This window comes from Dipodomys merriami, unplaced genomic scaffold, assembly GCF_024711535.1.
Source record: "Dipodomys merriami isolate MVZ:Mamm:240054 unplaced genomic scaffold, mDipMer1.0.p SCAF_11, whole genome shotgun sequence".
NCBI classification, from domain to species: Eukaryota; Metazoa; Chordata; class Mammalia; order Rodentia; family Heteromyidae; genus Dipodomys; species Dipodomys merriami.
The window spans coordinates 3,012,164-3,036,236 of NW_027202382.1; the positions used below are offsets into that span (position 1 = coordinate 3,012,164).

General features: G+C 43.6%; 1 protein-coding gene across 2 annotated transcripts; it reads right to left on the reverse strand.

The window, feature by feature from the left end:
• On the reverse strand, positions 1 to 22,978 carry Plin2 (perilipin 2). Of its 2 annotated transcripts, none has more exons than XM_070007871.1 (9): positions 22,898 to 22,978; positions 21,351 to 21,401; positions 21,070 to 21,265; positions 16,940 to 17,022; positions 12,321 to 12,585; positions 11,711 to 11,892; positions 9,764 to 9,922; positions 7,371 to 7,661; positions 1 to 589 (listed from the first exon to the last, which is right to left on the reverse strand). In XM_070007871.1, exons 2-9 carry the CDS (start codon positions 21,378 to 21,380, stop codon positions 455 to 457), a joined length of 1,341 nt encoding a protein of 446 aa, XP_069863972.1. In that variant the 5' UTR covers positions 21,381 to 21,401; positions 22,898 to 22,978; the 3' UTR covers positions 1 to 454. The 2 variants fall into 2 exon arrangements, with proteins under 2 accessions (XP_069863972.1, XP_069863973.1); XM_070007872.1 differs by having other exon boundaries at positions 4 to 589; positions 9,764 to 9,889.
• Positions 22,979 to 24,073: the final 1,095 nt, after the last annotated feature.

Consider the following 24,073-nt stretch of genomic DNA (forward strand, 5'->3'; position numbering starts at 1 on the left):
TGTACACAGGATTTAAAATTTCATAAGCTAGATTATGAATACAATGCTGCTTAACAATGTCACCTCTTCATTCTCTCCCATCTCCCCTTCCCATCCCTTATAACAAGTTTTTAAAAGATAAAACCTCTGATCCAAGATTCATCCAGTTTAATTCTAGGCATTTCAACAAGTAAACTTTGAAGAATTATATAAAATTATATATAACAGAAAAGATTACAAAAGCTCAGATTAACCAGTTTCATTGCAACTGGGATCAGGTACCCAAAAATTAGATTAACATTCCCCAAAGTCAAAGGAATAAATGCAAGAGCAAACAAGAACTTTAACGTAGTACAAACTGCATATTCAACCAAAATAAGTCTCTGTTTGAGACAAGGCCTCACTATGTAGCCCAGGCTGACCTCAAAATCTTGTGTACCATCATGCCCCAAATAGGAGCATTTTCTTGTGGCACTTATTCAACATTTTGCCCTGAGAGGATGAAGCCGTCAGTATGTGAATGATTTGTTTCATCCTCCTCTTCCCAAGGTATAATATCTGGAATTTCATCAGTTTCAGATGTGAAGTCTATGATAGTGAAATCCAGCACCTGTAAACAAGAATCTTGGATATTAAACATTGAACTATCATATGAACTCCAAGAAACATTAAATACTGCATAGGTAAATCTTGCTTTGTCCCAAACTGAGCATTTTAGAAGATTGCACCAATATTCCTGGAATCTACTCAGATTATGAAAGTATTAAGGAACCTTTTCTTTAAAAGAAAACAAGTGCAGAATCAATTAAGGCTTTCTCTTTGAAGATGAAAGAGATGAGCTATTTCTGGTTACTTAATTATCCTCAATAATATTCCACTAGGAATGTGTTTGCCTGGCATACATGAAGCCCTGGGTTCAATTCCTCAGTACCACATAAACAGAAAAAGCCAGAGGTAGCGCTGTGGCTTAAGTAGTAGAGCACACAGAGAGGCTCAGGGACAGAGCCCAGGACCTGCAAGCCCCAGGACCAGAAATAATAATAATAGTCCACTTTTTATTATTTAATAATATTCCACTTGACTGTTATTCCGACTTCCAAAACATAGAAACCCTTTTGGAAAATGTCTAGGAACTGATGAAGCAAATGGCTTAAAAAAATTTTTTTTGAGGGGCTGGGAAGGTGGCTCAGTGGTAGAGCGCTTGCCTTGCATGCATGAGGCCCTGGGTTCGATTCCTCAGCACCACATAAGCAAAAAGAAAAAAGCTGGAAGTGGTGCTGTGGCTCAAGTGGTAGAGTGCTAGCCTTGAGCTGAAGAGCTGAGGGACAGCGCCCAAGCCCAGAGTTCAGGCCCCATGACCCGGACCCCCCCAAAAAATTTTTTTTCAATTATCTTTAAGGCTAGGAATGTGGCTCAATGACAGTGTTTGCTTAGCATACATGAAGCTCTGGGTTCAATTCCTCAGTACCATGTAAACAGAAAAAAGCTGGAAGTGGCACTGTGGTCATCGTAGAGTGCTAGCTGTGAGCAAAAGAAGCCAAAGGACAGTACCCAGGCCCTGGGTTCAAGCCCCATGACTTTTTTTTTAATTTTTGCTAGTCCTGGGCTTGACTCAGGGCCTGGGCACTGTCCCTCAACTTCTTTTGTTCACGGCTAGCACTCTACGACTTGACCACAGCGCCACTTCCAGCTTTTTTCTGTTTACATGGTACTGAGGAATTGAACTGGGCTTTGTGTATGCTAGGCAAGCACTCTGCCACTAAGCCACATTCCCAGCGCAAAAAGATTACCTTTAAGTAGTTATGCAAATTAGCTGTACAATTCAGCATCTCAATTTATGGGTGTAATGCACCCTGATCAATGTCACCTTTCTATCATTCTCCCCACAAATGGCTTTCTAATAGTTGAAATATATAGCACTCAGGAAGCAGAGAAAGGAGGATCTTGAATTCTAGGCCAGCCTGGTGTACCTAGAGAGACCATGTACCTAACAAACAACAAAACTGCAATAGCTATCACAAGTGATTGAGAGTGTAGATCAGTACTGAAGCATGTACATAGCATTCACATGACCTTAGGTTCCATCCCCAGCAAGAAGAAGAGAGAGGGACTAGAGGGAAATGGGAGAAAGAAAGAAACATACATTACTAAAGACTGGAATCTTAATAGTAAAAGAAAGCATAGCTGCCTAACAGAACAAAACAACTAACAATAACTATAGAAATCTCTCAAAAGTTTGAAATAAACTGGACACTAGTAGCTAACACCCATAATCCTCATTACTGAGATCTGAGAATCACCTAAGCAGGAAATTCAGTGAGACTATCTCAGTGAGACTTTTATCTCCCACTATGAAAAAAGCTGAAAGTGGAGCTGTGGTTCAAATGGTAGAGTGCTAGCTTGAACCACAGCTCCACACCACCTAGGCCTTGAGTCAACCCCAGGACCTGCATAAAAATTAAAGTTTGAAACAGACAAAAAAGAAAAAAAGGACTAAGCAGATAAGGTTTTAGCTGTTTCATAAAAAGGTACAGAATTTTTGCTGGAATGACATGAAGCAAATGAATAATGGTGATAGCTGAATTATGTTGTGAATACATTTGATGTTCAGTATATTCTACCACAAACATAACAATGGTTGGGAAAAAAAGAAGGAAAAATCTTGCTTTGTTCATCCGGTCTTTCATCTGGATGTTTGTGATCTTTCTAGTACTTTCCCCTAAAATCATGAATGTTACTTTGTATATTTACTTCCAATCAGACATATCGGGAAGCTCCTTGTGCTTATACAAATAAATTCAGGACCATCTACCAGCCAGGAAAGCCAGCTATTACAATGTACAATTTTAGTCCTTTTTTGTTGTTGTTGCTGTTCTTGTGTTGGTCTTGGGGCCTGAACTTGGCCTGGGAACTGACCCTCGCTCTTCAGCTCAAGGCTAGTCCTCTATCACTTGAGTCACAGCGCCACATCTGGCTTTTTCTGCTTATGTGGTGCTGATGAATCGAACCTAGGGCCTCATGCATGCGAGGCAAGCACTCTACCACTGAGCCACCTTCCCAGCCCAATTTTAGTCCTTTTAGGTTAAAAGATTCACTTGCTTAGTTTTCTTTCTGCTATGTATTATACAGTATATAGTATATATTTTAACATCCAATAAACTTTTTAGTATCCATTAATTTTTAGCTATTTTACTAATTTTTATCTAGTTGATAATTGTTTTGAACTTTTTTTAGAGGGTTGCTGGTACTGGGGCTTGAACAAGATTTGTGTTCACACTTGGCTTTTTAGGCCCAAGACTGTTGCTCTACACTTGAGCCACCCCTCCACTCCTTTTTGCTGGTTAGAGATAAGAGTCTCTCCAATGCTTTGTCTGCTCAGGCTGGCTTTGAATTGACATCCTCAGATCTCAGCCTCTTGAGTACTTAGGATTATAGGTATGAGCCGCCAGTGTCCCACTCCCTTTAGTCCTTTTCAACCTCACTCATCTTGCCTAATTGGGTGGGCAATAAGTGAGAAATAAAGGCAGTGAGAAACTCACTTGTGAAGGGCACCCCAAAAACAGTTCTTATTCTGTTTAATTCACACACACACACACACACACACACACACACACACACACACACACACACACACACACACACACACACACACACACACACACGCGTGCTTCCAAAGTCAACATTCTTTGCAGAATGTTAGAATTTTTTTTTTTTTTTTTTGGGTCCGGTCGTGGGGCCTGAACTCTGGGCCTGGGCGCTGTCCCTCAGCTCTTCAGCTCAAGGCTAGCACTCTAACACTTGAGCCACAGTGCCACTTCCGGCTTTTTTCTGCTTATGTGGTACTGAGGAATCAAACCCAGGGCCTCATGCATCTGAGGTTAAGCACTCTACCTCTGAGCCAACTTCCCAGCCCTTTTACTCATTGAAAGGCATTTTAGTGTAGCTTATTTAGAAATGTCAAATAAAGAATGTTTAACACTTCTCAAAAAAAATTATCTTCCGTCATGACCTGATATTACATACTCACACCTGAACTTGCCAGCTATAGCTAGTACATATCATTTCCCACAGCTGGCATTCCCATGCCTCTAGTGCAAACTTAGAGAAAAATATCCTGCAGCAGGCGTGGTTGTATGCTCTCGTAGTCCCAGGTACTTAGAAGGCTGAGGTAGAAGGATTGCTTGAGCCAGAGTGAGACTCTATCATAGGAAGGGAGGGAGAAAGGATGGGTAGTATGAAAGGAGAGGAGGGAAAAATAGAACAAAAAAATCAAAGACCAGAGAGAGGGGGAAAAAAAACATTCCCTATCCCAACACTTTACTTCCCTTCATAGGAGTTGATCTTAAAGTAACAACTGTCAAACATTAGAAAACAAAGGGTCAGAGGCTAATGTACAGTACACAATATTCTTTTCCACTTTTTTTTTTTTTTGCCCAGAATATAGGGGGAAAATATCCTTGAAACTTGGGTATACCATGCCAAACTTCATGCACCTAAGTATTTGCTAGCCTGCCATAGTTAGATATATATTATATTAGCCTTTATGAGTTCTTTCCCCTCAAGAGGTTGGGCCTCAGGAAAAAAAAAATTCAAACTAAATTTTCTGTCAGCTTATTTGCCCATAAAGCTGAAAGCCTTGAAGACAAACTAACAAGTGAATCAAAAGCATGCTTGCACTGTCACACGAGAAAGACAGGGAATAAAGCAGGACCAATGTGTACAGCTCATGACAAGTAGGGGCTGGTATAGTTTTTCTAAAAGTTGAAAGTGATCCAAATTATACTGTTACTCTTTGCTCAAGAATAGGATTGAGGGGCTGGGAAGGTGGCTCAGTGGTGGTGTGCTTGCCTTGCATGCATGAGGCCCTGGGTTCATGTTTATAACATGAATTTTCCAAGCCAAGTGTAGGGCTTTCACATATAGTTCCAGCACTTCAAAGACTGAGGTGGGAAGACTGCTTGAGTCCAGGAGCTTGAGATTAGCCTGACAAAACACAGTAAGACTTTATCTCAAAACCAGAAGTATTATAAAATTTCCCATCACTTGCCATAAAGTACAAAACACTAGCTTGCAGTTTTGAGGCTAAGGTCAGGCTGTGACTGGTTTAAGAGTCAAGGCTTCCGTAAGGCTTTAGAAAATAGCAATCACTGGGGAGTAGAGTCATCAAATCTACCCTTCTCAATAAGCAGAAGCTCCTTGTTTGCAAAACAGAGAGCAGCTCTAAGTAAGTCTTAGAGCCCCAGCTGCCCTCTTTAATCTCATATGGAGGAAACAAAAAACTTTGGTACTCAACTCTACACCAAAGATCATGTGAAGTTCCTTCTATGTACTTTCCTTACTATGGGGGGTCGGGGGGAAGAGAGGTGAACTAAGGTAGAAAGAAAAGATGAGGGGCTGGGAAGGTGGCTCAGTGGTAGAGTGTTTGTCTTGCATGCATGAGGCCCTGGGTTCAATTCCTCAGCACCACATAAGCAGAAAGAGCTGGAAGTGGTGCTGTGGCTCAAGTGGTAGAGTGCTAGCCTTGAGCTGAAGAGCTCAGGGACAGTCCCCAGGACCAGAGCTCAGGCCCCACGACTGGTCAGGGGGCGGGGGTGGGGGGTGGGGAACGGGGCTGGAAAGTGGCTCAGTGGTAGAGTGCTTGCCTTGCATACATGAGGCCCTGGGTTCAATTCCTCAGCACCACATAAGCAAAAAGCAAAAAGCCGGAAGTGGCGCTGTGGCTCAAGTGGTAGAGCGCTAGCCTTGAGCTGAAGAGCTGAGGGACAGCGCCCAGGCCCAGAGTTCAGGCCCCACAACTGGACCCCCCTCCCCCCAAAAAAAAGAAAAGATGAATTTGACTTAGACTTTGCTTCTCCTGCTCACATTTAGCAGGACAGGCAGAAGTATCTAACCCTACTTCAGAATTCTACTGGGCTTGAACTCAGGGTCCGAGTTTTGTCAGTTGTGGGTCAGGGTCCGAGTTTTGTCAGTTGTGGGTCTTGAACTGTGGGCCTGGGTGCTGTCCCTCAGTTCTTCAGTGCAAGGCAAGCACTCTACCACTGAGCCACAGCACCACTTCTGGTTTTCTGGCGGTTTATTAGAGATAAGAGTCTCATGGATTTTCCTGCCTGGGCTGGCTTTGAACCGTGATCCTCAGATCTCAGCCTCCTGAGTATCTAGGATTATAGGCATAAGCCACAGGCACCGAGCTATTCTATATTTTTTGACTGGGGTCATCTCCATTGCTCGGGTTGGTCACAAATTCCTAGAATCAAGTGATCTTCCCACCTTAACCTCCCAAGTAGCATACCATTGCCCCCGTCCTCATGCTAACTTCTAATTTTTTTTTTGGTCCAGTCGTGGGACCTGAACTCTGGGCCTGGGCGCTGTCCCTCAGCTCTTCAGCTCAAGGCTAGCACTCTACCACTTGAGCCATAGCACTACTTCCGGCTTTTTTCTTTTTTCTTATGTAGTGCAGAGGAATCAAACCCAGGGCCTCAGGCATACGAGGCAAGCGCTCTACCACTGAGCCACCTTCCCAGGCTTTAACTTCTAATTTTTTGTTTGGTTTTTTTTTTTTTTTTTTTAAACTGTATTTTTTTTTTTTTTTGTCTTTTCTTTTTTGGTACTGGGGATCGAACCCAGGACGTTGCACTTGCTAGGCAAGCGCTTTGCCACTGAGCTACATCCCAGCCTAACTTCTAATTTTTTGAATCTGCTATCAAACACTCCATTTCTGTCATTAGTCTTGCAATACTATTACTCCACCAAATTCCCCAACCAGTCAATTGGACTTATGTATGTATATTAATAACCCTGACATGCAGATCAAACAGCTCCATGAAAGCAACACACAAAGCATACGGAACAAGCAGCATCAAGCTGCCACAAATTTTATTGAATTCATTTCTTTATAAGCAACAAAAAGCTAAAAATCAAGGTGTACAAGCATGCTTCAAGGCATTTATCATGCACAGAGCTCTTGTGAAAATGTTTTTATTCAATATAAACATGTTAGCAATAGCTACACAAAGGCTGTAGAGTGAGATTGTAAGTACACTTGAACTTACAAGCTGTGGCTAGGCCAATGTTCTCTACTTATAGTGAGGTAAACAGAACTCATCTGGCTTGTGCCAGAAACTTTAAAGCTGTTAATTCAGCTAAAAACGACTTCTCCTGAGGGCCTTTTTCCTAGTTAGCTGCTTTTCCAATTTAGAGTCATCTAACTTGTCAAGGTTAATTTCAACATAACAAGGTTATCATCTGGCTGGCTACTTAATGCACTAGTAAGAAACATAGATTTAATGAGTTTTAGGCTCAGATGGCTGGGCCTCCTGGCTGGTCTTGTTGGTTTCTGCATTTTGATCCGGAGCACCCTGAGACTCAGTAATCTGAGAATAAAAGGGACCTACCAGCCAATTGACAGGTGTGTTGTTAACAAGATAATCCATCACATCATCTAAAGATTCCTTCATTTTCTTCAGCTGCCCATTGCTAGAGGTCAGGAAGCTATCAGACACTTCCTTAAAGGAAGCAGCGTTGCGGAACACAGAGTAGATCTCTCCTGCCATCACCCCCAAGTGGCTGGCCTGATCTTGAATATGCTGTGGTAACCCTTGGATGTTGAAGAGAAGGATGTGGCATGTGGTCTGGAGCTGCTGAGTCAGGTTTCGGGCAATAGCCAGGGTCCGTGACTCAATGTGCTAAAAATAGAACAAATAAGAATTAGCAGTGCAATCAACAGTGTAATGCATGACTCCGTTCACAGTAAAACAGTCATATAGCCACCACATATGTACCTTTTCTAATCCTCATAACAACCCAGAGTACAGAATTTTTCATAGCTTATGAATATAAATTGACCAGTTAACAATTGGAAAATAGCAGAGTGGGGATTTGAACTATATCTGAGTCTCTAAAAATCATCTTAAAATGAAGAATCACAACAAACAGGGAGACCAAACAGAATTAAAGTATTTTCTATTTTAGTAGTGTAATCTGCTTATCATCTCCACAATACAAGATAACACTATATGAACAAATAATTGGTACTGATTTTAAAGGCAAATGGATACTAGCTCTCAGGACAAAAGAACTGTTTTCTAGAACTAAATGGGCTCTCTCTCTTCTGTCTGGAACAATGGTCCCTTTATTGTCCTTATTCTAGTTTATCCATTAGTTCTTAGTTCTGCATTCACCTCATCCAGAAGCTATCTGACTCACCCACATCCGCCTCAAGGCTGGGTGAAGTGGTCTTCCTGTATGGTTGCCTAGCACTTCTCTCTATTTATCCTGTTAAAAACGCTACTAAAGAGCCGGGCGCCGGTGGCTCCTGCCTGTAATCCTAGCTACTCAAGTGGCTGAGATCTGAGGATCGCAGTTCAAAGCCAGCCTGGGCAGGTAAGTCTGAGAGACTCTTATCTCCAATAAACACTCAGAAAACCAGAAGTGGTGCTGTGGCTCAAGTGGTAGAGCACTAGCCTTGAGCTGAAGAGCTGAGGGACAGCACCCAGACCCAGAGTTCAAGCCTCATGACCGATTAAAAAAAAAAAAAATGCTACTAAAGGGCTGGGAATATGGCTTAGTGGTAGACTGCTTGCCTAGCATGCATTAAGCCCTGGGTTCAATTCTTCAGTACCACATAAACAGAAAAAGCCACAAGTGCAACTGTGGCTCAAGTGGTAGAGTGCAAGCCTTGAGCAAAAGAAGCTCAGGGACAGTGCCCAGGCACTGAGTTCAAGCCCCAGGACTGGCAAAAACAAACAAACAAACAAACAAAAACCCCTCAAAACATTACACTAAGGGGCTGGGAATGTGGCTTAGTGGTAGAGTGCTTGCCTAGTATGCATGAAGCCCTGGGTTCAACTCCTCAGTATCACATAAACAGAAAAAGCCACAAGTACAACTGTGGCTCAAGTGGTAGAGTACCATCCTTGAGCAAAAGAAGCTCAGGGACAGTGCCCAGGCACTGAGTTCAAGCCCCAGGATTGGCAAGCACAAACAAACAACAAAAAGCACTACTGAGCAGTAGGATTACTACTGTAACTAGGATTACTGTTGTAATCCTAGTTACAATAGTAATCCTAGTTATTAGGAGGCTGAGGATCAGAACATCATGGTTCAAAGCCAGACTGGACAGGAAAGTTTGTGAGACTCTCTTCTCCAATTAACTACCAAAAAGAGAAGTGGAGATGTGGCTCAAGTGGTAGAGTACTAGCCTTGAACAAAAGAGCTCAAGGACAGTGCCCAGGCCTTGAGTTTAAAAGGACTAGCACACTAACATGCATAAATAAATAAAATGTCCATATTCTCTTATTCTATATTCATTATAGGAGCAAGGTTCATTTCTTATTAGAGGTAATATGCATATGTGTAGGTTATTAATTTTTTTCGTTGGTCATGGGGCTTGAACTCTGGGCTTGGGCGTTGTCCTTGTGCTCTTCAGCTCAAGGTGAGCGCTCTACCGCTTGAGCCACAGTGCCACTTCTGGTTTTCTAGTGCTTTATTGGAGCTAAGCGTCTCATGGACTTTCCTGCTGGGGCTGGCTTTGAACCACGATCCTCAGATCTCAGCCTCCTGAGTAGCTAGGATTACAGGCGTGAGCCACCGGGGCCAGGCTAGGTTATTAATTAAAGTCACTCCCTTCCCTAGTTTTGCTTCTCTGTCAAGTAATAACCTATTCACAAAATATTATCCAGGCTTTTGAGGGAACAGTATTCTAAGGGAAATTATGGGAAAAGTGAATGAAAAGTCTGGTAATACCTTCTTTAGGAAGTAGTGAATGACTATGTTCTCATCATCTTACCTCAGCACAATGGGATTCATCAGTATCATCATGGCCAATGCTTCTCTTCCACTCTACCCATGACTGATAGAGCTTATCCTGAATTTTCTGGTTGGCACTATGAACATTCTTTCTGGCATATTCAATCTGTAACATAATGACATAAGACACGAGAACAGCCTAGTGATTCATATTAGCCTGTTTACAGCTCTGTAATGTCAAAAGGCAATATATAAACCAACAGTACCTGTAACAGTTTAGTGGGAGCTATTCATGCTGTTATTATAAATATGTGTAAATAACAGCTTGGCTCATTATTGCCTTTTTTTTCTGTCAGTCATGGGGCTTGAACTTGGGTGCTGTCCTTGAGCAACTTTTGCTCAAAGCTAGTGCGCTATCACTTTGATCCACAGCACCACTTTCAGTTTCCTGGTGGTTAATTGGAGATAAGAGTCTCACAGACTTTCCTACCTGAGCTGGCTTTGAACCAAAATCCTCAGATCTCTGTCTCCTAAGTAGCTGAGATTACAGGCATGACCACCAGCACGAGGCCCATTACTCCCCTTTTAAACTATTAAATACTGACTCCAAATTTACCTCCAGTTTAACACAGGTAAAACAACTAAAATTTAAGCATAGGGCTGGGAAGATGGCTCAGTGGCAGAGTGCTTGCCTTGCATGCATGACGCCCTGGGTTCAACTCCTCAGCACCACATAAGCAGAAAAGGCCAGAAGTGGCCCTGTGGCTCAAATGGTAGAGCACTAGCCTTGAGCTGAAGAGCTGAGGGACAGTGCTTAATCCCAGAGTTCAGGCCCTAGGACAGACAGGCAGACGGACAGACACACAGACACACACACAAAAATAAATAAAATTTAAGCATGGCACCAGTGGCTCATGCCTTTAAGATCTGAGGACCTAGGTTCAAAGCCACAGAGCAGAAAAATCCAAGAGACTCTTATCACTAATTAACAAGTAAAAAAAAAAAAAAAAAAGCCAGAAATGGAAGTGTGGCTCAAATGGTTGACGATCAGCCTTGAGTAAAAAAGCTAATCAAGAGCTCAAGGTCCTGACTTCAAGCCCCAGTACTCACCACCCCACCCATGAAAACCAAGCCAACTAAAATCTGATTTGTATATGTGTAAAAGACAAGTTAGAGCCAGGCACTGGTGGCTCACGCCAGTAATCCTAGCTACTCAGGAGGCTGAGAGCTGAGGATCAAAGTTCAAAGCCAGCCCAGGCAGGAAAGTTCGTGAGACTTATCTCCAATTAACCACCATCAAACGAGAAGTGGTGCTGTGCCTCAAGTGGTAGAGCGCTTGCCTTGAGGTGAAGAGCTCAGGGATAGCACGCAGGCCCAGAGTTCAAGACCCACAACTGACAAAAAAAAAAAAAAAAAAGTTTCCAAAGAGGAATTAATTCAAACTTCCTTTTCCCTGTTTCCATTTACCTTTTTCCTCTTCCAAGAAAAATGTTTTTGTTTTTTTTTTCAGAAGTATAGTTCATAGTGTTCTACATTTGGCAATTGCTAATGGCTACACAATAGATTTATTGTCATATAGTGATTAGTCCTCTGTGGTTAGTGTGCACTATTATAGGCTCTTGAAACAATAAACAAACATACATATATCTGTGGGATAAATTCCTTCTAAAGGTATAGGTATAGTTATAACTTTTCCAGGATAGTCTCTTCAGTGCTCCAAAAGTATGAAAGACTGCTTTTTTTCCTAAGTCACTGCCAATAGCATTGAACTTTCAAATGTGACCAGAGATTCATGTTTGACACTTCAGAGTACAATTAGTATCACTTCATATTTCCAGCTGTTTATACTCCCTTTTCTCTGGATCTTCTGTATACTGTGTTTTTCTACTAGGTTGTCCATAAGTTAAGGTTAAAATTGCTATATTCCATGATTATTCCTACTCTGATCCCTCAAGATAAATAAATTTACTTCAGGTACTTTACTCACCAGATGAACAGTAGAATGGAGCTGAGAAATGGTCTCTTGGCTTTTTTGCTTTGCATCTTTAACCCTGCTGAGAGCCTGCTCATAGGCACGTGAACGGAGCTTCGTAGACAGAGATCCCAGTCTAACATAATAACTTGGCTTCTGAACCATATCAAAGCCTTCGACTTTTTTTGCTTCTTTTTCTGAAAAGAGGAGGAGGATAGAAAAGAAGGGGTCACAGTTGTAAGTTGATAAGGCCTGGACTTTAACCTGGGTCTCCACTTCTTCAATTTTACAGACTGACTTAGCAACATACTTCCTGGCATGGAAGGCACGAATGATGATTTAGTGTGACAATTCTCTGTTCTAAAGCTGGTTTGTTAAAAGTGGAGCTGTGGCTGAAAGTGGTAGAGTGCTAGCCTTGAGCAAAAAGAGCTCATAGACAGCACCCAGGCCCTGAGTTTAAGCCTCACAACCAGAAAGACAAAAAACTGGTTTGTGGTGACTTCTGCAACTCTATAACTGTACTCTGGAATAAGGTGAATTTTTAGGTATATAAAGTCTATCTTAATAAACCTGTATTAAAAAGATTAGTAAGACAAACATTATTTCAAAATAAAAGTCTTATTACCTAATTCTTCCTGAGTGAGAGGGAGGTATTGGTCTACCAGCAGCTCTGATTTTGTCAATGCATTTTCTACTCCATGGCTCACAAGCTGCACCATCCGACTCGCCAAAACTGTGTTAATGCTGTCATTGACCACAGACTTGGTCTTCTCCACACTGCCAGTTACCACTCCTTTAGTCTTATCCATGACCCCTGTGATTGTGCTGGCTACAGAATCCTTGGCCCCAGTCACAGTAGTTGTCACAGCACCTTTGGCATTAGCAACAACCTACAAGTAGACAAGCAGATCAATTGGCTTATGAGAAACAAGGGCACAAATACATATTTAAGGACTCACAAAGACAATGTAGTAGATAGGGAAAGATGTCAGAGAACAATAGAGTAACATTATTCAAAATGCATTGTACTCATAATTGAGCTGAAACCCCATTGTAAAACTAAATGAAAAAATTCTTTTCAAAAAGGTAATAGCTGGGAAGGTGGCTCAGTGGTAAAGTGCTTGCCTTGCATTCATGAGGCCCTGGGTTCAATTCCTCAGCACCACATAAGCAGAAAAAGCTAGAAGTGGCGCTATGGCTCAAGTGGTAGAGCACTAGCCTTGAGCTGAAGAGCTGAGAGACAGCGCCCAGGCCCAGAGTTCAAGTCCCACAACCGACAAAAAAATAAATAAAAGGTAATACTTAGGATCTGAGGATCAAGGTTCAAAGCCAGCCCAGGCAAGAAATCCCACAAGATTCTTTTTTTTTTTTTTTGGTTGGTCATGGGGCTTGAACTCTGGGCTTGGGCACTGTCCCTCAGCTCTTCAGCTCAAGGCGGGCGCTCTACCACTTGGGCCACAGCGCCACTTCCAGTTTTCTAGTGGTTTATTGGAGATAAGAGTCTCATGGACTTTCCTGCCCGGGCTGGCTTTGAACTGCGATCCTCAGTTCTCAGCCTCCTGACTAGCTAGGATTACAGGCGTGAGCCAGCGGTGCCTGACTCACAAGATTCTCATCTCCACTAGAAAACTGGAAGTGCCAATGTGGTTCAAAGTGATAGTAGAGCTCTAGTCTTGAGCTAAAAAAAGCTCAGGAACAGCACTCAGGCCCTGAACTATACTACCACCACCAACAACAAAAAAAGGCAACATAGGAAAGGAATCTGGCCCTCTCATGCTCTAACTTTAAATCTTGGGAAAGTTGTTACAATTTAATGAGCTAGAATTGCTTTCTTAGTGCCTAACATGCCACTCATTCCTAAGGATTGTTAGAGATGCAGGTGGAATAAACAGAGATTTGTCAATTTGTCAAATTAAATCGTTTTGTTACTATGTCTTTAGGGACATACATGGAATCTCTTGAGAAGACATATTTTCCATATTGGTATGCTTATAAGGAGAGTAGTTCATACTTAAAATGACCAGGCAACCTAGCCCTCTGCACAAAATCCAGAAAGCCAACTCATAAGCAGAACTAGATACTGATTTAGTCCTTAGTCTGGTGTTACTTTGTGTGTGTGTGTGTGTGCGCGCGCGCGCACGAGTTGGTCCTGAGGCTTGAGCTCAGAGCCTAAGCACTTGAGATTTTTTTTTTACTTGACTAATGCTCTACCACTTGAGCCACAACTCCACTCCTGACCATTTAGTGGCCAAGTGGTAGAATCTCATGGACTTTCCTGCCTGGCTGGCTTTGAACTGTTGATCCTCAGATCTCAGCCTCTTGAGTAGCTAGGATTACAGGCATGAGCCACAGTGCCTGGCTGGTGTTACTTTCAATGTAAGGAAACTGCTTTAAGCCTTCATGTGCTGCTTCAGGCCCCACACATAGAGGGGTGAGCTAAGATTTCAGACAAGCATCACAGCAGCGCACTCTTACTTGAAAACTGCATTACAAGAATACTTGTAGCTTTATAATTCTACTTATATGAATAAATGGGAAAAACAAAACTAACTTTCCCTCCTTCCTGTTCTTTCCTCCCAGTGCTGGTGATCAAACCCAGGGCCTACAGCATGATAGACAAACTTCATCCCTATCCCATAAGTGCATTTATTTTTTTTAACATCAGGACATTTTCTACTTATAATAGATTTATGAAGATATAACTGTTATAATTTGAGGAGCATCTGTATTACATAAAAAATAGACTGCGTAGGCTACTTTACAGGTGCTGGTGCCTGTCTGGTACTTGTGGCTTGTGCCTATGAGATCTGAAAACTTTTGTTGCAAAGCCTACCAAGGTGGACAAATCCAGCCGGGCGCCAGAGGCTCACACCTGTAGTCCTAGCTACTCAGGAGGCTGAGATCTGAGGATCATGGTTCAAAATCAGCCTAGGCAGGAAAGTCTGTGAGACTCTTATCTCCAATAAAAAACCCTAGAAAACCAGAAGTGGTATTGTAGCTCAAGTGGCAGAGCACTCACCTTGAGCTGAAGAGCTGAGGGACAGTGCCCAGGCTCTGAGTTCAAGCCCCACGACCGACCAAAAAAAAAAACCCAAAAAAACCCCCAAAATACCAAGGTAGACAAATCCATGAGACAGCTGTTTATCTCCAATTAACCAGAAAAAACTCAAGTGGTAGAGCACCAGCCTAAAAACAGCATGCAGGCCCTGAGTCCACGCCCTAGTACTGGTACAGTGACACACACACACACACACACACACACACACATCTCCCAATCTGTCTCCTATGTACTGATTATAAGTATGTGCCACCATGTCCAATTTTAGACTTTTAAGCAAATCACACAAAAGAAGAACAACCTGGCTGCAATGCTTGGTAAGAAATGTATGCATTATCCTGCCCATGTAATTGTAACTCCTCTGTACAGTATGTTCACAAATAAAATTAAATTAAATTAAAAATAAATAAATAAATAAATACATGGAAAAAAAAAAGAAGAATAACCTGTAATTATTAATCAAATTCAAATGACTTCACTAGTTTATGTAAAAGCTGGGCACAATGGAGCACTCCTGTTATCCTGAAAGTCTCAAGTGGTAGAGAGCATGTCTAGCATTCATGAGCCTTCACTTTAAAATCTCCAGTACAGCAAAGCCTTGGCTACATAATAAAATGCCCCCAAAATGGTCCTTGGTTCCATCTCTGGCACTTCCCTGCCTTCCTGCCCCCCCCAGGAAAAAAAAAACTCTACAAAGAAACAGTAACAGTGTCAATGGCTCTGTAATCCTAACTACTCAGGAGTCTGAGATAGAGGATCAAACCCTGTCAGAACAATCCAAGAGACTCTTACCTCCAATCAACTACAAAAATACCAGCCGAGTGAGTGAAAAAGAAAAGAACAAGAGGCACACACGCACATGCACACGCAGACGTAGACAAGCACACACAAACCTTTTCAGGTACTTATTAATAATAATAATTCTTGAGTTAGTGGAGTTTTTTATTTTCAATACTCAACTTAATTTTTGTTTAATTTTAAATAAATTGACTTAATATTATGTATAAGTCATTAAAATTGAAAGAATATACCCAAAATGGAAAATAAACTCCATATTAGAATAATCTCAAGCATCATAAGTGAAAATTTTAAAGTTGAAAACAAGCATTCTAAAAGCTATACATCGGGCTGGGAAGTTGGCTCAGTGGTATAGCACTTGCTTTGCAAGCATGAGGCCCTAGGTTCCATTCCTCAGCACCACATAAGCAAAAAGAAAAAAGCCAGAAGTGGCACAGTGGCTCAAGTGGTAGAGCTCTAGCCTTGAGCTGAAGAGCTGAGGGACAGCGCCCAGGCCCAGAGTTCAGGTCCCACAACCGGACCCAAAAAAAAAAAAAAACAGAAAAGAAAAGCTGTACATTAGCTCAGTGCTATAGCTCTTCAGGAAGCTGAGATCTGGGGTAGTGGTTCAAAGCCAGTCCAAGCAGGAACGTCCATGAGACAACTGTCCAATCGACCACCAAAAAGCTGAAAGTGGAGTTGTGGTTCAAGTGAAACAATGACAGTGCTCAAGCCCCGAAAAAGCTCCAGAACCAGAAAAACAAATGGCTGTACATTCAACCATTTAATCATGAAAGACAGAACACCAGATTTTCCCCTAATATTATGTACTATATGTATCCATGTATTCCTAATCTTAAAGAATATTTTAGGACATTATCTGAACCAAACAATTATTGAGATAGATGTGCCTATAATTTTTGTCAAGATTGGCAAGCTATCCCTTATGTATGGTGTCACTATTAGCACTGAAACTTCACCTTTGAAGTTTTGGGCTTCATGGGCATTATTAGGCCAAGGGCTCACCGCTGAGCAACACCAGACTTTTTCATTTTACTTTCAAACAAGGTCTTTCTATGCAGCCCAAACTAGCCTTGAATTCCCTTCTTTCCTCAGCCTTCAGGTAACAAATTACTACATGTATGTGTTACCATGAGAGCCTGGGAATTTGAGAGAGCAATTTCACCAACTGAGATCAGATTAAAAAGCATTCTAGCCAAAGGTAGCTAGATTTTCTGTTTCTTTAAACACAAATCTAGCAGTTCAGGAAGTTTCTTTAAAAAACGATACCCAAATCCAAGTTAAAGGAACAAATAAATACCTGTGCATTTGTTGCATGCATAGCCTGGGATAAACAGAACATGAAAACATCCAATTGGCAAGCCTGCACACTTTGGTCCCACGCTTACCTGGGCTGTTGGCTGATTCAGAATCGGCAGTCTCTCTTCAATTCTATCCAGTCCCTTACAGGCATAGGTATTGGCAACTGCAACTGCAAGAATCAGATGGAAAAACATTAATGTGACAGTGCAGATAGAATACAAACACACAGATGGGATGGGAATGTGGCTTAGTGGTAGAATGCTTGCCTAGAATGCATGAAGCCCTGGGTTCAATTCCTCAGTATCACATAAATAGAAAAAGCTGGAAGTGGTGCTGTGGCTCAAGTGAGAGTGCTAGCCTTGAGTAAAAGAAGCTGACGGACAGTGCCCAAGCTCTGAGTTCAAGCCCCCAGGACTGGCAAAACACACACACACACACACACACACACACACACACACACACACACACACTCACACACACTCACACACACACAGTTATACTTTACATCTTTCACCTTACTACAAAAAAAATGGCAAGAATTTTGATCTTTTACCCTGTATGTATTGCCTGGTGGTTTTGGATTTATTTCCCCCCAGTTCAGGCAGGTTTAGCAGGATGTTGGCAACTCTCTTCTACTGGCAAGGAAATGCAGGAAGAAGAGGAAGGAATAATAGAGGCATCAAAGAGCCAGAAGGAACTTGGCTGAGAAGTTTCTTCCTCATCAGTCAGCCCCTATCCATCCGTGCCTGCCAAGAATATGCAGATTTCACTCTTTCATAAGGTATCTGAAAACTCTTAAAATTAGCACTTCCATGCTAGTTCAATCACTGCTTCATTCATATACTTAATCCAGTCCGGAGCACTACATTCTGGGTTCTCAACAGGAAAGAAAATGCAAGCTATTAGCATCCTGGAGCTCCTCAACAAAACCCAAAGTTTAGTCCAAGCCTCCCATGTGGGAGACTAAACCAAATACAGTAAATTCATTCATTCATTCATCATAAAAAAAAAATCCCTGACTTTACCAGTGAAAATTATTTAAATCTTTTATATCTCTTACCAGAGCTGGGTGCCAGTGGCTCACATCTGTAATCCTAGCTACTCAGGAGGCTGAGATCTGAGGTTGGAAGTTCAAAGCCAGTCCAGACAGCAAAGTCTATAAGACTCTTATCTCCAATTAACTACCAGAAAACCGGAAGTGGCACTGTGGTTCAAGTGGTAGAGTGCTTGCCTTGAGCTAAAGAGCTCAGGGACAGTGCCCAGGCCGAGTTTAAGCCCAACTGTGGACAAAAAAAAAAAAAAAAACCTGTCGCCAGGCTGGGTGCTGGTGGCTCATGTCTGTAATTCTAGCTACTCAGGAGCCTGAAATCTGAGGATCACAGAAGTCAGCCTAGGCAGAAAAGTCCCCAGGAGATTCTTATCTCCATATAAGAATCAGAAAAAGCCAAAAATGGGCTGGGAAGGTGGCTCAGTGGTAGAGTGCTTGCCTTGCATGCATGAGGCCCTGGGTTCGATTCCTCAGCACTACATAAGCAGAAAAAAAAAAGTGGAAGTGGTGCTGTGGCTCAAGTGGTAGAGTGTTAGCCTTGAGCTGAAGAGCTGAGGGATAGTGCCCACGCCTAGAGTTCAGGCCCACAACTGGACCCAAAAAAAAAAAAAAGAAAAAGCCAAAAGTGGTGCTGTGGTTCAAGAGATAGAGCGCTTGCCTTGAGCACAAAGAGGGTCAGGGACAGTAACCAGGCCCTCAGATCAAGCCCCAGGACCAGAAAAAAAAAAAAAAAAAGATTTCTCACCAGGTACAGGTGGCTCATGCCTGTAATCCTAACTGCTCAGGAGGCTGAGATAGGATCATGATTCCAAGCAAGACTAGGCAGGAAAGTCCAGGAGACTCTTATCTCTAATTAACCACCAAAGAGCCAGAAGTGGAGCTGTGGCTCTGAATGGTAGAGCACTAGCCTTGAACACATAACTTCAGACAGTGCTCAGAAACACGTTCAAGCCTTAGGAAGAGCAACCCCGCCAATGCCCTCTGTATAATCTGTATTATCATGGTGCAGAGAAACTGAAACCTTTACGCATTGCCGATGGGAATAAAAAACAGTGCAGTCACTTTGGAAAATAGTATGGAGTTTCTCAAGAACTTAGTCATTATGTGACTCAGCAATTCCACTAAGTATATCCAAGACAACTGAAAATATGTTCCCATCATCTCTCCATCCAAAGTGGAGGCAACCCAAATGCCCACCAACTGATGAATGAATGTGATGAAATATGGACCAGCTGTACAACTAAATATTCCAGAATAAAAAGGGATTCATAGCCAGGTGCCAGTGACTCTCACCTATAATTCTAGCTACTCAGGAGGCTGAGATCTGAGGATCGACGTTCAAAGCCAGCCTGGGCAGGAAAGTCTGTGAAACTCTTATCTCCAATAAACCACCAGAAAGCTGGAAGTGGCGCTGTAGCTCAAGTGGTAGAGTGCTAGCTTTGAGCTGAAGAACTAAGGGACAGTGCTCACGCCGAGTTCAAAGCCCACAACCGACAAAAAAAAAAAGGGGGGGGGGACTCATTATTGATATGATACTTCAGTGTGGATGAATCTAGAAAATATTATGCTAAGTAAAGAAACCAGTCACAAAAGATTATGATTCCCTTTGTGTGAAGTAATAGAACAAGCAAATGTAGATGACAGGAAGCAGATTAGTGGCCTAGGGAAAGACAGAATGAAATGGGGACTGATTGCTAATGAGTATGAGGTAGGCTTCTCTCTCTCTCTGCTGCATTGCCGGGGGCTCATGGTCTCAAGCATGCTGGGCAGATGTTCTTTCACCAGCTACACCTCCCAATTGAGTTTAACTTTATATTTAGAGACAGGTTTGCTCAGGCTAACCTCAAAATTCTTGGTAATCCTGCCCTTCAGCCTCCAGAGTATATGCAATTACAGGTGCACCACCCCATTCAGAATATTTTTTTATTATTTTATTTTTATATAAGCTAGATATAATGATACATGCTTGGAATCCTAGCACTCTGGATGAGAATAACAAGCTTAAGGCCAGCCTCGGCTCCATAGTGAGACTTTGTCTCAAAAAACCAACCAACCAGGCTGGGAAGGTGGCTCAGTGGTAGAGAGCTTGCCTTGCATGCCTGAGGCCCTGGGTTTGATTCCTCAGCACCACATAAGCAAAAAGAAAAAAACCGGAAGTGGTGCTGTAGCTCAAGTGGTAGAGCGCTAGCCCTGAGCTGAAGAGCTGAGGGGCAGCGCTCAGACCCAGAGTTCAGGCCCCATGACCAGACGCCCCCCCAGAAAAACAAAAAAACAACCAACCAACCATATACACATAGACTTTAGCCATTTTTAAATTGTACAATTTAGTGGCATTAAGTCTGACCACAACATTGTGTGGTCATTACACTCTGCACTTTCAGAACATTTCATCACCCCCATTTCATCATCATCCTGCCAGTGTAGGTTTTTCCTAGCATGATGAAAACATTCTATTTTGGCCATGAGGATAACTGTCCAAATCCAAATATCATAAAAACCATAGAACTGTACACTTTACCGAAGTGGCGCTGTGGCTCAAGTGGTAGAGCGCTAGCTTTGAGCTGAAGAGCTGAGGGACAGCACCCAGGCCCAGAGTTCAGGCCCCACAACCGGACCCCCCCCAAAAAAAATGGTATTAAAAATAAAACTATAACTGGGTACTAGTAGCTCAGGCCAGTAATCCTAGCTACTCAAGAGGCTGAGATCTGAGGATCAAAGTTCACAGCCAGCCCGGCAGGAGAGTCTGTGAGACTCCTATCTCCAATTAACTACCAAAAAGCCAAAATTGAAGGTATGGCTCAAGTGGTAGAATACCAACCTCAATCTCAAAAGCCCAAGGACAGCACCCAGGCCGAGTTTCAAACTCCAGGACTGGCACAAAAATGAAATAAAACATATATAGTGTAAGGTTCATATATGCTGTATGACCCCAAGAAAGTCAGTTATTTTGGTTCACTCCCTGGATGCTTGCTTGTGATCGCAGTTACTACCACAGAGGCCTCTCAGGGTGTTTTTAGTAAAGCTTCAATGAACACCTGCCATGGCTTCTACAATAAAGAGGGTCAGCAGACAGTCTCTGTGGAAAGGCAGTGCATGCAGGGGTGTGCTTATGGCTCTCTCCCACCAATCCCTTCAACTGAATCTTGAGGGAGGGGAGCCAGAACTCACTCTGTGGCTCTAGCTTCTGGATGATGGGCAGAGCACCTGTCACTGCCACAGAAGTCACGGTCTTCATGCCTTTCTCAGCCATCTCACACACAGATTTCAGGTAGGGGTGCTGATCCTTTGTGCTGACATAAGCAGAGGACACGAGGTCACACGTGGAGCTTACCAAGGGCAGGTTGGCTACCCTGGTCACTACACTCTGCAACCAAAGAGAGGTTTACATTAAGTCCTCAAACACACAAGGAGAGAATGGAGTCAAGAGAACAGCTGGTTAGAAATCATACCGGCTGAGGATCAACTGCAACAGCTGCCATTTTTCCTCCAGGAGAAGAAATCTGTGGAAGAGAGGTTTATTTCAGACAATTGGAATTTAGACTACTAGATTCCTTCCCAACTCAAACAAATGCTCTTTCTTTCTATCCTTTCTTTCTCTTTTTCTTTTTTTCCTTTTTTTTTCTTTTTTCTTTTGTCAGTCATGGGGCTTGAACTCAGGGCCTGGGCGCTGTCCCTGAGCTCTCTTGCTCAAGGCGAGTGCTCTAACCACACTGAGCCACAGCACCACTTCCAGCTTTGAACTTGCATTGCCAGATCTCAGCCTCCTGAGTAGCTAGGATTGCAGGCATGAGTCACAGGCTCCCTGCCTTTCTTTTCTTGTTTGCCTGTCCAGAGGCTTGACTCAGAGTCTGGGCATTGTCCCTTAGCCTTTTTGCTCTACCACTTGGGCAACAGCTCTACTCCTGACTCTTTGATGGTTAACTGAAGATAAGAGGCTGACTTCAAACTACCATCCTCAGATGTCAGCCTCCTGAGTAGCTAGGAGCCACCAGTGCAAGGCCAAATGCTCTTTTCAAGGAAAGAAAGAAAGAAAGAAAAGAAAGAAAGAAAGAAAGAAAGAAAGAAAGAAAGAAAGAAAGAAAGAAAGAAAGGAAGGAAGGAAGGAAGGAAGGAAGGAAGGAAGGAAGGAAGGAAGGAAAGAACTCAGAGAGAGAATTGTGGAGTCCACCCTACCCTATCAGAGAGTCCGTCCTTCCCTCCACTCCTACCCCCAGGCAAGGTAAGGCTTCTGAGCCTAAGTTCAAATTCAAAGCAACAAAGAGGCACAGTAGGGACAAAGTTAACATAATGGTCTAGTTTAGCCACCAGGGCACTAGATACATCTTTTGAAGGTAAAAAAATCTATTCACAAAAATGCTAAGGAGGCTAACGTCCTCGATAGGATCAAAGAATAATCTGGAAGATATTCAATCAGCATTTCTCCAGGGTCAAGAGCACTTTCGGGGGAGTTATTTTACCTTCCTGGTGAAAGGGCTGAAACTAACTCACAGACCACCCTGCACAGGAGGAGGAGGCAGAGGAGGAGGCCTGGGGGAACTGAGAAACACGCTGCGATAGTTACACGTAACCCGCAGAGGCCCACGACTCAGCGTGGGTCCCCGCAGCCTCCCGCCACCAAGAAGACACCACTGCCTTGAAGTCAAGCAGAAGCCTGGTGCAGTAAGTACCCTAGAAAATCCTGCCTGAAGATGATCTCCATTCTGTCCCCCGGAAAAATACCGCCTTCAGACGATCTCCACTGTACACCCCAGAAAACACGGCCTTAGGTCTTTTCCCTGAAAGTATGAAAGTTTAAGCAAAGTCCCTTTAGGACAAAGGGGTGCAAGGCAGAAGCTTCTAGAAGCAAGAGCGAAGGAAGAGAGCGCAGGCCGGCCGAGGAGCCAGTCCCTTCCCGCCGGATCCCGGCCACCGCCCCTGGCCGCCCAGCTAGGAGCCCCCCGAGGAGCACCCCCGATCTCGGCTCCGCGGGGACCGGGGCGCGCGCCCCCAGACCGACCTCAGCGAAGAAGCGCCGGGCAGAGAGTCCCGAGCACACGGCTGCAACCCGAACACGCTGGGAAGGCTGGGCCCGCGGGCCCCGGGGCGGACAGCTTTATACCCGCCTCCCGCCCCGCCCGGCCTCGCCCTGGGGCTCCCGGGCCCCGCCTCACCCGGCCCACCCCGGCCCGCCCGGCCCCGCCTCCACAGCGCGTGATGGCGACCCGGGGACGCCAAAGTCAGCGGGCCAGGATCCAGTGTCCCGGGCGCCCCCTGAAGGGCCTGGGCCAGGACCGCCCCCCCCCCCCCGTCTCCCGCCCACCTAGAGGGGCAGGGACTCCGCCGTGGGAGGCGATCCCAGCCCCCACAGCGCCTGCCCGGGTTAGGGGTCCTGGGAGGTCGGTAATGAAGGTGGAGGGCACCCAGATCGTTTTTTGTGGGTTGGGACGTATGGATGAGAATGTTGAAAGGGGTGACGCATTGTATTCACAAACTGCTTTCATGAATGGCAACTCCTTTGTACAACTACTTAGAGATAATAAAACTATACTAAAACACACACACACACACAGAATAACAAACCCACCAAAAAAAAAAAAAACCCAAAAAAACGAAGCCAGTTGCTGGTGACTCACAAGTAAGCTTAATCCTAGCTACTCCAGAAGCTGAGATCTGAGGATCCTGTTTTTCAAAGTCAGCATGGAAATCTCCAATAACCAAACAAACAAACGAACAAGCGGGAACTGGAGCTGTGGCTAGCCTTCAGAAAAAGAAGCTCAGGAACACCGCCCAGACCCTGAGTTCAAACCCAGGAACAGGGAGATATATATATATATATGAGAAATCCATGCTAACATTAATTAGCATAACCCCTCAAACGAGAACACTTCAAAAGTTGAAGCCCTGGCTTCTGTCTGAGCTTGCCCTTCTAGCCAACAGCTCCTACTAAAGTTTGGTGAAAATCCAACCCAAGATGGACTTGTAGGAGCCAGGTACCAGTGGCTCACGCCAGTAATCCTAGCTATTCAGGAGTCTGAGATCTGTGGAGGACTATTCAAAGCCAGCCCTGGCAGGAAAAGCCCATGAGACTCTTAACTCACTAAAAAGCTGGAAGTAGACTGTAGTTCAAAGTGCAGGACTTGAGCAGAAAATGCTAAGGGACAGACAGCTCCCAGGCCCTGTAGCCGAACCCATT